The sequence below is a fragment of the Oscarella lobularis genome, chromosome 12, assembly GCF_947507565.1.
Source record: "Oscarella lobularis chromosome 12, ooOscLobu1.1, whole genome shotgun sequence".
Taxonomy (NCBI): Eukaryota; Metazoa; Porifera; class Homoscleromorpha; order Homosclerophorida; family Oscarellidae; genus Oscarella; species Oscarella lobularis.
In genome coordinates this window covers 807,274-823,526 of record NC_089186.1, presented here as the reverse complement: position 1 = coordinate 823,526, position 16,253 = coordinate 807,274, and the positions used below count along the sequence as shown (strand labels likewise).

The following is a 16,253-nucleotide window of genomic DNA, read 5'->3' as shown; positions in this document are numbered from 1 at the left end:
CTTTGCGTTGTAATGCTTGCAGAATGTCAGTAGATATGGCACTCTTCCTCTCATTCGTTTCCTTGACGCCTCCTTATCTAGGATGTGGCCTTCTTTAAAAATGTTGTTCTGGTCTCTCTTTGGGTTGATTGAGCTTTCCAGTTTTGAAGCTGAGCGACGTGTTGAAACTGCCGTTGGTACGGGCCTTCTGGCTCTGTGGTTGGTGCTCGCCGTCATTGTTCTGCTTAATATGCTGATCGCTCTGATAAGTGACGCGTTTCAAAGAGTTCAGGTAAATTGAACTGACATTGACAAAACTTTTCTCTTGCAGTCGCTGCTTTCAGGATAATGCTGATATGGAGTGGAAGTTTGCTCGTGCTGTCATTATTCACGACTTTGCCAAGTCGTTACCAATTCCAATTCCAATCAATATTTTTCATTTGATTGCATTGCTTGTATTGAACGTGCAATGCAATAAGGACTGTTGTCAAGTAATTGGCCATCAACCTCGTGTTACTCTAGTAAATATTGTTTCAAATTTTGCAATAGCCTACATCCTACCCGAACAAAAATCCTGCTGATTACGAAGAAGTTGAGAGAAAGTTAAGAGAAAAGATTGCAGAAGCAGAAGGAGAAGAAGGCGTTCAAAAACGAGATCTAAAGAAACTGAGGGAGCACTTGGACAAACAAATCAGTGTACTAAAAGTAGGCTCGTTAGTAAGCAGTGAGCAACTTCGTTATGTTTTTTTTCTTTGGAAATGACATATACAGGCAGTTGTTCAGCCAGGAGTGATGGCTATGGGATTCACACCCAACGTAGTTTCGGAGGAGAGCGAGTCTGAAGAATCAGACGATGACGGCTTGCACTCATTTCTTCGCCGACGTATGATGTCACTGCCAGCGGATGCAAAATCAAAACAATCTAAAACAGAAGCGGTATCGGTGACGGATAGGAAAGGTAATAAAGGATCAAGGGCAAAGCCCAAAGTAGATGCTGTGGAAAAGACATTGTCAGGTCAGCTGAAGTCTACTGGTGATACCAGCACTGCGCCAGGTGGTGCCACTCAGGAAAAATCTGCTCAAGAATTGTTGAAGGGATTGCGACAACTTCAGAAGATTTTTGAAGAAAGCTTTCAAAAGCTTCAGTTGGAGTTTCTCGAACTGCAAGGCAAGTCCACAGTTTCCGGTATAGGCCGAGCTCAATAACGTTTGTACTGTACCCTTCACGTAGTACTCTAACGACAAGTATAGGTGCTAGTAGCTGTTAGTCCTATATAGCTACTTATGCGACTTATTTTCTTAGTTTTGTTATTAGTTCTTCTTTAGTTTACTTATTAGTCGACCCAAGTTTTTCATGCTTCCTCCTCATGCACATATATGATGGATTGAGGCGACAGAACAATACGTTCTTCTTCAGAGTAGCAGCGGGGTGGACCACAAAAAGATAATGATTGGCCTAATCAGTACAATACGGGAGCTTTCGCATCATTCGGGGTTCTGATGCTGGAATCCCAAAAGCAGCGTTCGGGCGATGGTTTACGCAGGTATTTTACCGCAATCTGGCAGCAGGTGGTCTTCTCTAAGCTTCTCTTAGCATTTCTCGCGTCGTTCGTTAGTGGAAACATGAGAAAGACTCGCAAAATTTGCCCGGACGCACTCATCGGTATATCAAAGCCAAAAGCAGCGGCGGACGACGTAGGACTGCTGCTTACATCTTTCCTATGCTGAAGATTCACTCGATCTTGCCCCTTTTGTCCTAATACTTAGGGTTTAATTTGCGGCTTTTGCCTCATGTATCAAGGAAGGTCCGTCCGTGAATGGAGTGAAATCAATCATTCATAAAAATTGTGAGCTGCAGCATTCAAGTGAAAAGCCAGGCATATATTCATTCATAAATCTGATGTGTTATTGGTCTTTTTTAAGGTGGAATTTTTATCGCGTTTTTTGTTTGTGCACGCCTGGCTTCGTTAGTTCGTCGTGCGTCGTACGTATCAGCGCCTGTCATCGGGAAACGTTACGAGTCTTCGTGGGTGAAGATAAGGTTCAAACGGATTTAGAACGTTACAACGGTTCTTAGACACGTTGCCTTTATATCCTACTTTGGAGATCTTTGGCACACTAAGCCACAGGAGCATTCAGTCGCTGTGCATTTTGCTGGTATGTAACGTATGTGGTCAATCTAATTTGTGTTGATCTATTTGATCTAGGATGTACACTATTGCATCTTGAAGCGTAGTGGAGTGCAGATGGGTTCAACATAAGAAGGATAAGCTTAGTAAGCTCATGTGCGCATATAATTTTTGTGCATTTCTGAGCGTTTCTGTGTAGACGGCAACTGGAAACAAGAGCTTCTTGTTGAACAGGTACATTGTCCATCATCTTTGGTCTCTTTGTTGTAGACTTATTCGTGAAGCACTTCCGATGTCGTCGTTCACCTCTGGGCCCCGAGGTGACTAAATAAAACCCGGCCCCAACTCCTGAGCCAAAGAGGTGAAACGTGGCTCGAAGGCAGGGGATTCAATCCCCTACTCCCGTGGCACGAGTGATAAACTGTCACCCCACTTGGGCAAGACGCGGTGGGTTACAATAGCGGTCCCCCTGAAACCAGGCCGTCAGCACTCACATCCGAGCGCTGTCGGTCCCAGGCGTCCGAGCCGGGAGACTAAACAGGCTCCAACTCCGACGGGGGAGTAGGGAGGTTGACCCCCACCCAACCGAAGCCTGCGCGAGCCCCTGCGGTTTGTGCAGGTGGACAACAAAAGAAGGGAGACCTGTGCGCAAAATTTTTTTGGCAATTTCCGGTTTACTTCCGGGTTTTATTAGAAATAAAAATCGTATGTGTCAACCACTAAGTGTATGGGACGCGCTATTCCGTACTCGTGCGAACGAGACCTGCTTTCCAACTGTCCCGGAGCAGTTTTGAATCTGATGCAAGGGTCGTGCTCAGGACCCTTCCGATAACGTCATCATTCCAACTATTACACAGCGCAATCTATGTATAAGACTACAAGATTGGTCTCTTGAGCGTCTTCTATCTTCAATTGATTTTCGCTTCGTGCTCGGCAAAAAGAGCGCATAATTAACTTAAGTGACCGAAGTGAAATCCAACGCCAGCCTAATCATGCATTTTCTCTTTACTTGATGCAATCTCATATTCGCTTATTCTCTGCGAGGCCAGAAGAGGACGTCACCTGACCTCTCCTCATCCCCTCCAAACATCGAACAGAGAAAATCAAAGCAATGACCAAGGCTGAGAAATCGCGCACTATCAACAAGCCTCTTAACCGCGTTCAAACAATAGAAAAGTTCGCGACCCTGGAGAAAAAATAGAGAGCGACGAACAACGAGGGAAAAGGTAGATTAGTACGTTTTATAAAGAGCGATGAGCCGAATTACATTCCTCCCTCTCTGACAACCTAAGGATCAAAAACCAAACTTTACAATGCAGTAGCTAGGGAGACAAGGGAAACAAGAAAAGGGCCCGAAAGGGGGGCCCATCACCTTCCCCCAAAGAGAGAGGTTGCTTCTTTACGGTGGCAAGCGTACATGTTGATTCCGCACGGCGCAAAGGTTTTGGAGAGGCAATAATAAGCAAGGGCGTCGATAGGGAGAGTCAGAAAGAAAAAGACGACAAATGTGCGTCTGTGCACAACTTATTCGAAGTATGAGCATCGTTTGAGGTAGCCTGAGTAACAGCATCGTCTAATAGCAATCGCAGCACACATCTCGCGTGCATGTTCATCATGAACCCTAATGAGAGGCCCCGATGGTGATAGAGCTCACAGACCCGTCCTATTCCACTCTGAATGTGCTTCGGACGCTGCAAACAAGGCCGAGAACGACGACACTGAATGGGAAGGCTCCTAATTTTAGGACGGCGACGAATCATTCGGAATCAATGAGACTAAATTCACACGTGATCGGTATTAGGATAATTACCTCTACAGAATGACGTTCACGAACGTACACGTGACATGGATTAGAGAGAGTGAGAGTGAGAGTGAGAATGAGAAATGAGAGAGAGGCCTTCGCCATATTTGGGACACACTAACTACAATCAAAATTATTGATCCACGACAGGGTAAAAGGCGGACGTTCCGCTGAGAAAAAAACACGAGCTGCTGCGACTTGCCACAGCCGCTGCAAAAACAGCAAGAATCAGAGGAAACCTCAATGTTTGCATCGTTGAATATGCACCTGCATGTGGTCCGCGACGCCGCTAAATATAAACTGATGTTTGTTCATTCACATCCAACATGAACCTGAATACGTCACGCATACGGATTAGCTGAGCTAATACGTCGTATTTGTATGCATGACGTAAGTGAAGTGCGTCATGCTAACCCGCAGCATAATGTATAGAGGTGCTTTACACTCGCTGGGAGACATTCAGGGATGGCGCCTTCGCAAGATTTTGTTAGAAAAGACGAGTCGTCCTTGCGCACACGTTCCGCATGTGACGTCAGATTGCGCGAGTGCACAACTATAATATTGAAGCTTAATTAGATAGTCATGCACGTAGGCGCAACTATAAACAAAGGAAGCGATGGAAGGTGGGTGTGGGTTGTGGTCCAAAACGAAATGCGCACTTCTCGATATATCTACAGCTTACGAGGTACGTATACCCGTAGTCATACTTTTTGACGGTGGTGGGTCACTGGCAGTCGTTCACAATCGCGCCTGTACGGATTCCCCAATGACATCACTACTACGCTTTCTCCTGGTCGTCGTTCTTATTTCTCTCTATGCAACCGTCGTCGTCAATTCTGAAGAGCGTGTTCAGCAAAGCCCAATGCCGCTGCGTATCCTCTGCAGACTGGCGTGCCATCATTCGTGTCAGAACTCTGACCAAGGCGCAACTAATTGCACTTGCAGAAAGAGAAGGTGGATTTTCAAGTTCAGCTGCTTCCCCCTGAAATTCATCTCTGGTAATCACATTTTGTTTGAGCCGATAACGATTCCGATAGGGGCATAGGTTTACATGTTCCTATTGTGAAATAAAGTCCTCTCGAAACGATGAACCGTCATCTCTGCTTACATAGATCCTCGCTTTCCTTTTTCAATTAAGCGAATAGCAGTAGCGAGCCAACTGCACGCGAGCGTAAACTATCAAACTAAATTTAGCAAGAAAAACGAAGGAAGTGTATATGAGGCATATACTCAAAAGCTGCGTAAATATAGGAAGCGAGGGAAGGTGGGTGAGCATACCGTACCCGGTGATAAATCGCAATAACGTGGTCGCGAGTCCAAAAGCGTTCGCCCTCCCTATACTTTTCCGGGCGGCGAAGCGAGCGACTACTTGCGCGGAACAATGATGACGGGCACACTGGCGTGGTGGAGTGCGTATGTGCTCACACTGCCCAGAGACACTCTACTCGCAGTATTCTCACCACGTAACCCCATCACTATGGCGTCTACGTCATACTCCTGTGCCGCTTTGCAAATGGACTCGCCCGGCGATCCAGAAAGAGAAAAACTCTTAAAACGAATCTAGAATAAGAATTCAGAAAAGAGATTAATAACTTTCTTTGGGGAGGAGGATCGTACGCCATGTGAAAGACAGATTGATTTGTACTGCTTCATAAGTTTTCCAGCGGCTTGAATTGCGTCTTGCTCATGTTTCAGCATCTGCTGTTGCATCTGCTGCGCGGCTATAACAAAATAGTTATTAATCAATAATGCATTAATTTTTTTCTCTTACATTCGAGAGGAGGCGGCGTGAACATGTAGACGTGAATCAGATAGCAGGTGTCCGTTTGACGCAACATATTGGAAGTGTACCCTGATAAAAATCTCGAATACAAGACGTTCCTTTAGACCCTTCTCAGGGTCTAAGATTGGTGCCGCCCTAATTAACACTCCCCTAGCGACAAGGCAACTATAAATAGCTTCAGTGGTGACGTCAGGTGACGGGTTTGACTACAAGTAGATAGGCGGGGCTACCATCCCAGATCCTTTCCAGCATCGATTCGAAAGGGATAAACGGTCGGAAACGACACTAATTGTAAGCGCGCGTTGATTGCAATGAGAATCTTTCGTTCGGCTGCTTGAATGGGCGTATAGTCTCCGCCATTGTGAGGTCGCTTATCCGGGGAAGACTGACTTGCAGCGCTCCCGCATATCAATTACTGTCTACTCATTTGTCTGACCTCCGTCGATGTGACGACCTAATATTGACTTGACTAGTGATCTAAAGAAATAAAAAGAATTGAGGCGAAAAATACGGTCTCAATGCGTTATTTACTGAATAAATTATTGACAGCTTTATTTACATTTGGTCGAAGAAGTGCAAAGAATCTCATGTTCGGGATACTTAGCAACTATGAGAAGGCACCAGTGCAACTATAGGTAAACAGAATCAATAGAAATAATCTATTAGAGCTCGTCTGGTGACATCACCTATTGCTGATACTCATATAATAGCGAGAAGAGATTGAAGCTACTCTGACTAACGATGTAGTCAGTAACAAACGAACTCCCTGCAGAAGTTGGATAGAAACTAGTCGTCTGGTTAATTAAACTCTTTTGAGCCGTCATAATTTGATTACACTACGAAAAAAAACAAATTTTAAATTGACGTGAAAATTATTATTGACATTAATACTTTATCGGAATTTACAGTCATTGTGGTCGAGGAAGCGATTAGAGTTGCGAAGCCTTGCAAGTGATGTGATGCTGGGGGCGTGGACGCGGTTGGGAAGCGAATGCGCAACATCTAAGCGTAGAGTCAACCTGCAATGATTTTGAGTAGTTGCATCTACGGCGTGGTTGATCTCTCCGAAGAAGATTCGATCCCCACAACTTGAAGAGAGGACTCGCGTCCATGATCATTTCCTGCAGAACGATTTTCAAAACCTGGCCGATAGATCCAGTCGCGTGGGACTCGTGAAGAGCGAGAAAAGATAGGAGAACGAGACCTCGATAGATGCTTAGCGCGCTGCACAGCGACGTCACACCCATGACGCACTAGACTCAGCACGCAATAAATTGCTATTCTGGAACCCAGCCCCTTTCGCCCACGTGACCCGGAGGAAAGGGTCTGGTACCACGGCCTATTGAAACCGGTAGGCACCTAATTGCATTCGAACATTAGTTGCGCACGGTTACGTAATGAGTGGGCAAGTCCATCTATGTACTGCCGCAGTGCGTAAGGCTACTCTCTACTGTCTGGGCTGCGGGAACGCGTGCTGAAGCGGACTTCTCTTTATGGCGAGAGTCTGTTATTTTAGCAGTCTTTTCTGATTTTTGCAGGTTTGGGCAAGAGAATAGAGATATTCTTTTAAATTTGAAATAAGTGACGTCGACGGTAGTGGAGGAAACAGAGGACGTCAAAACCGATTTCCTTTCTTATGAGGCAAATAAGGCACAGTCGAAACCGGCTGTAATAAGCATTAGCATCAAAATCAGTTACCCAAACAATTGCGACGCTGCATGCATGGAGACCAAGCGAGGCAACGGAGATAACCACTCAAGCTGGAAACAGAATCTACGTACGCCAAAAGGTAGTAATCAATGTAATTAAGTCAATAACAGATAAAATCTTAAAGGAGAGTCTCGGAAATGTAACTTTTTACTGAGCGACGTTGCGGTAACAGATCAAATACCAAAGTTACCTGGTCTCCTCCGTAAAGTATACCTTTTACCAATCTTTTCGGATAGCACCGAATATATTCATCTGACTCTTGAACTCGTTCTAATTGAGTCAAACACTCGGCGGCGGTCGGCCTTGCGCTCGGATCAACGCAAATCATATCGCGACACATCTTCTTCACCGCGAGATGACCGACCGTAGAAGCTTGTTCGAACCGATGACTGGCAACAGGAAGTTCCCCCGTCATCAATTCAACAAGGGTAACTCCTAGACTACACACGTCGGCCAACTTTGTATTGTGCGCCGCACCAGGAAATTTATCTGGCATTCGCTCCGGAGCCAAATATTGGGGACTTAACGGTCCGGCGGAGAGAGACATCTCCGCTAAGCGAGCTGCGCCCAAATCGCACACTTTAGCCTCCATCAACGACGTTATGACCACATTGGACGAGCGTATGTCGCCGTGAAGAACGCCGTCGGGTCCGAGCTGATGAAGATACGTGATTCCGGCCGTCGTTCCCAACGCGAGGTCTATTTTCTCGCGCAACGAAAGCGGCCATTCTGAACGAAGTGCGGCCCTGATGACGTCAGATAGCGATCCTTCAAGTAGTTCGGTGATGATTCGGAATGGAACGCCATTTTCCGTTGTTACTCCGCATAGGAAGACGACGTTGGGATGGCGAGCGCGAACGCAGACGGCAATTTCTTGCTGAAAGAGTCGAAGGTGATAGTCGGTGTTAAGAAACTCGTAGAACATTTTGACAGCTACAGGGCAGCCACGCCAGTAGCCCACTCTTACTTCTAAACGCGATAATATTATTCCGGTTGGTTCAGATACATTTCTATTAACTATCACCTCCATAGCCACCTTCTCCGAGTTTGAGGTCCGTCATTCTGACGTCTCCAACTGGAATGTGAAGAAATTCTTCCTGTGCTTTGGCTTTTCTTAGTTGATTCTCTTTTTCGGCTATTTCCCCAATGACAGCCCTCAACTCCGCCTGTGATTCTTGGAAGAGCTCATTTAAATTTGCTAAATGTACAGTTTAAACAATACTGGTGCAAAATTATTGCTTCATACCGTGTTCGAGACTAAGAGCATCTTTCTCCGTTTTGGCGCTCTCAATTTGGAGATTCGCTTCTTCAAGTGCGGTTTTCAGAAGAGCTAAAATTAAATTAGATTAGAAATCCAATAGACACTTAGGGGTGAAAGCAGAAAGAATCGGGATGCTCTCACTGCGCTCCATCTGCGCTTCAGCGAATCTTTCCTGGAAAAAATTGACGTTTCTTTCTGAAACACAAAAAGGCCTAAAAAACGTTAAGATCTCTGGAAATATTCCTACCGTGCTCAAGTCTGATTGCTAAGTTTACTTTAACTGCGTTTTCGATCAGAAGATCTTTTTCCTTAGCAGTAGCTCTTAGTTGCACTACAGAATTTGAAAAAAACGCTAGGTTTGCAAGTCTGAAATAACGTTGGCATAACTGTTATCGGTTTCAGCTGTAGTCAATTTCCTTTCCAGAAGATCAACTTTTTCTGCTAAAATAAGGCGTTTCACGTAACACTTCTAAATCAAACATTATTTACCATTTTCTTGTTTCAAAGCATCAGTTTCTTCTAGTGCCCTCTCGATTTCAACTTCCTTGTTGTCAGCAAAAGCCTTAAGTTGCGCTTTACAAAAGGCAACCGTTATTTAAGAAATACAAAAAAACCGCACCGAATCGCCTACCGATTTCGCAAGCTTGAGCCTCAAGCATCCTGTTTCTTTCTTGTGCTTCGCTTTCTAATCTCGCTACAAAAATTGGCGATACTTGATAGAGCACATATAATAGGTGTGCGTACTGATAATTGATTTATCAGCAGCTTCTTTGGCCTCGTAGTTTGCTTTCATTTCCCTTGACGCATCCCGCAAGCCACTCAATACCTCTTCCTTTCTAGACAAAGCCATAGAAAGATCTTTGAACTGTTTCCGCCCTTCCTCTTCCTGAAATTCGTTTAACTGCCACTCGCTATGATAACAAAAAGCTCTCACTTCGGTACCGGCACTGAGACTCTCTTCCACAGCTAATTCATTCTCTTTCTCAGAAGGAAAACAACCCTTTCGCTCTGCCAGCTTGCGATTAAGCAAATTGATTTCCTGCTGCAGATCGTCTCTTTCCTAAAGGCATACATATCTCTACGAAACAGAAGGCGCTCAGTGGCATTCCTGAGGAGAAGTCCATTTTAAAGGTTCTTCAGAGACCTGTATAATATTTATCTGATAAAGACTCAGTAAGTCAATAGAAATCGCTCTGCCAATAAGTACAATTAATTAAACCTCTTCAAGAAAATGAGCAGCTGCTTCACTTCCTCTAGCTGCCGCTTTAGACAGAAATTCCCGACTTTCCTGATTTCAATTTTGATTTTAGAATCGATTTTTCACTGTGACAGCACCTGCAATAGTGTCGAGGCTTTGATTCCTGCTTTGACAAAGCGATGAAATATGTCTAGGCGTCCTCCCATAAGTGCCACATCCAAAGCAGATTCGCCTTTCTTCGTCAATGCAAAAACATTGCAACCTTTTACTAGCAGCAGCTCAATGACGTTATCAGAGCCAAATTCAATAGCCGTGAGAAGAGGAGTGCAGCCCCACTAGAAAACCGGCTAAATTAACAAAAACCAAAGAAAGGCTAATACATAATAAACCTTATCTCGTGCTTCGCTGCTGACACCTTTTGAAATCAGCAGATCCGCTACCCTGTGAAAATCACGTTGAGCAACCAAATGAAGAACGTCGTTCAAATCCTGATATTGAAAAATACAGCCGAACAGCAAAGGCAATGATAGAGGACAAAATAAGACAAACCTCGTTAAAAAAATGCATTATTAGTAATTCTGCCAAATCGTAATGGTTTTCAATGCAGGCTAAGGCCATTGCCCCATAGCCTTCCTAGAACGTTTCTTTATCAAAGCCAAACTGACAAAAAAGCCCAAAAATTGCCTTATCAAGAGTGTGAATACTGCAGCCCTTGCTCAGAAGAAGCTTGGCAGACTCAGTCTGTCCAGCACAAACGACATGAAGAAACGGCGTTCGCCCCCACTAAAAGTTGGCAATACAAAGACGCTATTCTTTTCGTCTTCTTAATAAATCAAACTTTGTCTCGAGCTTCGATGTCGGCGTCCCAATCAAGAAGGAGATTGACAACAAGCGGTCTATTACACTTAGCTGCTATGTGAAGTGAAGTACAACCAAACTAGAAAGTGATAAGGCGACAAAATTTCAACAAAAGCAGAACATTCATGCGATGACTTACATAGTCTGTGTCAGTCACCAAGCACCCCATTAAGAGGAGTTTTCTTGCCATTTCTATCTTCCCACTAGCGCTTGCTGCAGCCAATGCCCCAATACCCATCTGAAAGTCACAGTAAGTGAGATAAAAATTACGCATAAAAAGACTTTCCTTATTTTTCGCATTAATGTCGCATCCTTTACGTATGAGAAGTTCAAGCATATCCAGATTGCCGCTTGCAAAGCAACACCAAATCGGAGTGCATCCGTTCTATATAAAAAACAAGAAAGATTAGTAGCCATGACAAATAAAGCCCATAAAATAGCTTTTGAATAAAAAAAGAAATTTCCAACCTCGTCTTTGGCTTCGAGCACTGCACCATTTTCAATAAGAAAATTTGCTATTTCCCGAAGCCCTTTGTAGGCTGCTATGTGCAAGCAAGTAAAACCACGCTAAAGAAAAAAGAAATGCCACAAAATTATCTACGTTAGTGAACTCTCACAGAATGAGGTTCATTGATGTCCAATCCCAGTTGAAGCAACTTCTCGGCAAGTTCAAGGTTCCTTCTATAACTCGCAATTGCCAAGGCTCCATCTCCTTTCTACAACAAAATCAAAACAGTTTATAACTGAACACGCTTGATTAAGAATATTGCCTCGTTCTTGGCATGAATATTGCAATTTTTCGCTACCAGAAACTCGACCGAATCAATGCGCTCGGAATTACAAGCAACAAGAAAGGGAGTTTCAGCTTTCTATCAAACAAAAAAATTTGCTGACCTAAAGTCCTTAAAAAAGCAAGCACTTTGTTTTCAGCTTCCAGATTGGCACCCTTTTCAATAAGAAACTCTGCTAGGTCAATATGCCCTTTCGCAACTGCCCAGTGCAAAGAAGTATAGCCGCACTAAATAAATGAAATAATTGAATACAAAAACAAAGCCCGGAACGTTCCTACAAAATGAGCTTCGTTCACGTCCAGCCCGAGTTGAATTAACTTTTCAGCAAACTTAAGATTTCCATTACAGCATGCCAATGCCAAGGCTCCGTTTCCTCTCTAAACACTTTGTCGCCTCTTTCCAACTAAACGCAAGCAAAGAAAATCACTTTGCTCTTTGAACGTATATTGCAGCCTTTGGCGATCAGCAGATCAATCATATCCACACGCTGGCAGTCACACGCCACAAGATAAGGCGTGTATCCGGACTAAAAACATACAAGCTATACATATCGCGCGGAGGAAACAACTAAACTTACAACAACTTGACTTTCGAGCCTGGCTCCTTTACTGATAAGAAAATCAGCCACTAAAAGGCGTCCATTTTTAGCAGCCCAGTGCAAAGAAGAGTAGCCATTCTACGTGACAAATTTGGAGCCTCGAACACGCACATCCATGGCTGCCTACTACGTCTTCTTCGTTAGGATCCCAACCAAGGTTAATCAACTTCTCAACGACTCTGAGGTTGCCCTTCAAACTCGCTATAGCCAGAGCTCCGTGCCCTTGCTACAAAAGACGTATTAAATATGCTAAGCTGGTAGCTAAATACCGTACCATTTCCTTAGCATGAACATTGCAACCTTTGGACACCAGAAGATCAATAATCTCAACGCGATCAAATGAACAAGCCACCAGAAATGGCGTGAGCCCAGACTAAAGAAAAATGCAAAAAAATTCTAGTTATTTCAGCTTCGTTACGTCAGTTTTAGCTTCAACACTGGCCCCATTCTCGATTAGATACAAGACAGTTTCCACATGCCCACGTTCAGCTGCGCAGTGCAACGGGCAGTAGTCATTCTGATGAGTAACATAAGAAATTATTTAATCAAACGTCATATAGAATATACTCCGTAGGCTTCGCGGACGTTAAACCTCAGTTTCATAACTTTCTTCACCATTGGAAGATGACCTCGAAAACACGCCAAAGCCAAAGCTCCATTTCCATGCTAAAAATACGTTAAAATACGAAAAAATCCAAATATTCGCTATTTTTATTGAATTAAGCGCTGACGTTGTTCAAAGCATAGATGTTGCAACCCTTCCTCACAAATAAATCGACGCCTTTTCCAGATCCCCGATTCACAGCAAAAAGAAACGCAGTTGCTCCATTCTATAATCAAAAAAATATTGAAAAGATTCGACCCTAAAGGAACAATGCAACTTGTAGTACCTCGTAGACCGAACTCTCGATGTCCCATCCGACCAGGAGAAAATATTTAGCCACGTCCAAAGAATTGCAGATAATTGCATACGCCATCGCATTCATGCCTTCCTAGATGAATGCCACATGTAATGCGGATCGATTGCAAAAATTAAAGCGTCTGTCTCTTTCTATATAAGCCTCGCGTGACCAGGCCTTTTCCCATCTCCCGGATAAACCGAGACAGGAAAAGACGCGAGGCTATTCTATATATTTGTCTTCTAAATCTTTTCGGGTCGAACGTTGCCGTAGCGAAAGTAGAAATATAAATTTAGGACACTTGGCAGAGTGGCGATGCTGCGAGCTATCACATACCTCGTTCACAACGATTTTCCACTCGTCTGGATATTCCCTCACGAATTGGCCAACGCGTTTCACTTTATTGTTTGCGATGGCGGTGAAGAAAGCTAAAATGAACCTAGCAGAATACGATAACGCACCGGTCGAAGTACGTCCGGCAGTCGTCCGGACGTCCATAGTTCCGTGTTCGTTAATTTGCGCGTGCGCACATGAAATCTATCTTTCTCCGATCCTTGCCCGTTTGTAGTGACATACGGATGAAAGAAAGTAAGTTTATCATCTACCAAAGGACACACAACCGGTTGAAAGAGCGGTGGCTGGCTCACGAATCTGATGCAAGGGTCATGCTCACGACCATTCCGGCTACGTCAGCATTCAAACTATTACAAAGCGCAATCTACGTACAAAATAGGTCTCTTGAGCGTCTTCTACCTTCACTTGATTTTCGCTTTGTGCTCGGCAATAAGTGACCGAAGTGAAATCAAACGCCATTCCGTGCAGCCTATTCATGCTTCTTTCCTTCCACTTGATTGGCAATCCCATGTTCGCTTATTCTCTGCGAGGCCAGAAGAGGACGTCACCTGACCTCTCCTCATCCCCTCCAAACATCGAACAGAGAAAATGAAAGGAATGACCAAGGCCGAGAGATTGCACACATTCAACAAGCCTCTTAGTCGCGTCCAAACAATAAAAAAGTTCGCGACCCTGAAGAAAAAAATAGAGATCAACGAATAACGAGGGAAGAGGTAGATTAGTACGTTTTATAGAGAGCGATGAGCCGGGTTACATCCCTCCCTCCTGGACAACCTAAGGGTCGAAAACCCGACTTTACAATGCAGTAGCTAGAGAGACAAGGGAAACAAGAAAAGAGCCCGAAAAGGGGCCCCATCCCCTCCCCCCAAAGAGCGAGGTTGCTTCTTTACGGTGGCAAGCGTACATGTCGATCCTGCACGGCGCAAAGGTTTTGGAGAGGCAATTATAAGCAAGGGCGTCGATAGGGAGAGTCAGAAAGAAAAAGACGACAAATGTACGTCTGTGCACAACCTACTCGACGTATGAGCATCGTTGGAGATAGCCTGAGCAGCAGCATCGTCTAAAAGCGATCGTAGCACACATCCTGCGTGCATGTTCATCATGAACCCTAATGAGAGGCCCCGATCGATGGTGATAGAGCTCATAGGCCCGTCCTATTCCTCTCTAAATGTACTTCGGACGCTGCAGACAAGGCCGAGAACGACGACACTAAATGGGAAGGCTCCTAATTTCAGGACGGCGACGAATCAATGAGACTAAATTCACACGTGATCGGTATTAGGATATTTACCTCTACAGAACGACGTGAAGGACGTACGCGTGGCATGAATTAGAGAGAGTGAGAGTGAGAGAGTGAGAGCATGGATCCTAGGATCCTTGGTGAGAGTGAGAGAGAGGCATCCACCACATTTGGGACACACTACAGTATCTAGAATCAAAATTATTGATCCACGACAGCCTAAACGGCAGACGTTCGGCTGAGAAAAAACACGAGCTGCTGCGACTTGCTACAGCCGCTGCAAAAACAGCAAGAACCAGAAGAAATCTCAATGTTTGCATCGTTGAATATGCACCTGCATGCGGTCCGCGACGACGCTAAATATAAACTGATATTTGTTCATTCACATCCAACATGCACCTGAATACGTCACGCATACGGATTAGCTGAGTTAATACGTCGTATTTGTATGCATGACGTAAGTCAAGTGTGTCATGCTATAACCCGCATCATAAATTATAGAGGCGATCGAACTGATAAGATGCCTTGCACTTGGGGTGGTTTACCCTCGCTGGGAGACACTCGGGGATGGCGCCTTCGCAAGATTGTGTTAGAAAAGACGAGTCGTCGTTGTACACACGTCCCGCATGTGACGTCAGATTGTGCGAGTGCACAACTATAACATGGAAGCTAAATTAGATAGTCAAGCACGTAGGCGCAACTATAAACAAAGGAAGCGATGGAAGGTGGGTGTGGGTTGTGGTCCACAACGAAATGCGCACTTCTCGATATATCTATAGCTTACGAGGTACGTATACACGTAGTCATACCGTTTGACGGTGGTGGGTCACTGGCAGTCGTTCACACTCGCGCCTGTACGGTGTACGGATTCCCCAATGATATCACTACTACGCTTTCTCCTGGTCGTCGTTCTTATTTCTCTCTATGCAACCGTCGTCGTCAATTCTGAAGAGCGTGTTCAGCAAAGCCCAATACTGCTGCGTACCCTCTGCAGACGGAATTGCCAACATCTGTGTCAGAACTCTGACCAAGGCGCAACTAATTGCACTTGCACAAAGAACAGGTGGATTATCAAGTTCAGCTGCTTCCCCCTGAAACTAATCACTAGTCATCACATTTTTTTGAGCCGATAACGATTCGGAAAGGATAGGTCTACATGTTCCTATTGTGAAATAAAGTCCTCTCAAAACGATCCGTCTTCACTGCTTGCATAGATCCTCGCTTTCCTTTTCCAATTAAGCAAATAGCAGTCGCGAGCCAACTGCACGCGAGCGTAAACTATCAAACAAAATTTAGCAGAAAAAACAAAGGAAGGCTTATACTCAAACGCTGCGTAAATAAAGGAAGCGAGGGAAGGCGGGTGAGCATACCGTCCCTGGTGATAAATCGCAATAACGTGGTCGCGAGTCCAAAGGCGTTCGCCCTCCCTATACTTTTCCGGGCGGCGAAGAGAGCGACTACTTGCGCGGAACAATGATGACAGGCACACTGGCGTGGTGAAGCGCGTACGTGCTCACACTGCCCAGAGACATTCTACTCGCAGTATTTGCACCACGTGACCCCATCACTATGGCACCTACGTCATGCTCCTGTGCCCCTTTGCCAATGGACTCGCCCCGCGATCCAGAAAGAAAGAGATTCTCAAAGCGAAT

At 44.8% G+C, this 16,253-nt stretch overlaps 4 protein-coding genes and 1 long non-coding RNA gene across 5 annotated transcripts; 1 reads left to right on the top strand and 4 right to left on the bottom strand.

Moving 5' to 3' along the window:
- The first annotated feature begins 3 nt into the window (after window positions 1-3).
- On the top strand, window positions 4-1,239 carry LOC136193610 (short transient receptor potential channel 2 homolog). The gene is made up of 4 exons (XM_065982524.1): window positions 4-271; window positions 324-470; window positions 529-684; window positions 751-1,239. Exons 1-4 carry the CDS (start codon window positions 83-85, stop codon window positions 1,183-1,185), a joined length of 927 nt encoding a protein of 308 aa, XP_065838596.1. The 5' UTR covers window positions 4-82; the 3' UTR covers window positions 1,186-1,239.
- A 3,916-nt stretch (window positions 1,240-5,155) lies between these two features.
- LOC136193699 (universal stress protein Sll1654-like) lies at window positions 5,156-5,824 on the bottom strand. Its single transcript, XM_065982637.1, has 3 exons — window positions 5,681-5,824; window positions 5,527-5,630; window positions 5,156-5,469 (listed from the first exon to the last, which is right to left on the bottom strand). The coding sequence occupies exons 1-3, from the start codon at window positions 5,745-5,747 to the stop codon at window positions 5,275-5,277; spliced, it is 366 nt and encodes a 121-aa protein (XP_065838709.1). The 5' UTR covers window positions 5,748-5,824; the 3' UTR covers window positions 5,156-5,274.
- A 2,830-nt stretch (window positions 5,825-8,654) lies between these two features.
- Window positions 8,655-9,231, bottom strand: LOC136193735 (uncharacterized). The gene is made up of 5 exons (XR_010671427.1): window positions 9,153-9,231; window positions 9,051-9,104; window positions 8,911-8,994; window positions 8,805-8,858; window positions 8,655-8,732 (listed from the first exon to the last, which is right to left on the bottom strand). It is a non-coding gene; the product is annotated as an uncharacterized lncRNA (long non-coding RNA).
- A 21-nt stretch (window positions 9,232-9,252) lies between these two features.
- LOC136193733 (ankyrin-1-like) lies at window positions 9,253-11,634 on the bottom strand. Its single transcript, XM_065982685.1, has 13 exons — window positions 11,614-11,634; window positions 11,337-11,435; window positions 11,188-11,286; window positions 10,859-11,104; window positions 10,700-10,798; window positions 10,546-10,644; window positions 10,411-10,494; window positions 10,251-10,349; window positions 9,999-10,196; window positions 9,883-9,951; window positions 9,598-9,822; window positions 9,408-9,549; window positions 9,253-9,357 (listed from the first exon to the last, which is right to left on the bottom strand). The coding sequence occupies exons 4-11, from the start codon at window positions 11,054-11,056 to the stop codon at window positions 9,760-9,762; spliced, it is 909 nt and encodes a 302-aa protein (XP_065838757.1). The 5' UTR covers window positions 11,057-11,104; window positions 11,188-11,286; window positions 11,337-11,435; window positions 11,614-11,634; the 3' UTR covers window positions 9,253-9,357; window positions 9,408-9,549; window positions 9,598-9,759.
- On the bottom strand, window positions 11,322-13,491 carry LOC136193952 (putative ankyrin repeat protein RF_0381). The gene is made up of 13 exons (XM_065982962.1): window positions 13,344-13,491; window positions 12,999-13,100; window positions 12,840-12,938; window positions 12,676-12,774; window positions 12,527-12,625; window positions 12,383-12,481; window positions 12,236-12,334; window positions 12,088-12,186; window positions 11,938-12,036; window positions 11,789-11,887; window positions 11,639-11,737; window positions 11,490-11,588; window positions 11,322-11,435 (listed from the first exon to the last, which is right to left on the bottom strand). The coding sequence occupies exons 2-13, from the start codon at window positions 13,092-13,094 to the stop codon at window positions 11,322-11,324; spliced, it is 1,200 nt and encodes a 399-aa protein (XP_065839034.1). The 5' UTR covers window positions 13,095-13,100; window positions 13,344-13,491.
- Window positions 13,492-16,253: the final 2,762 nt, after the last annotated feature.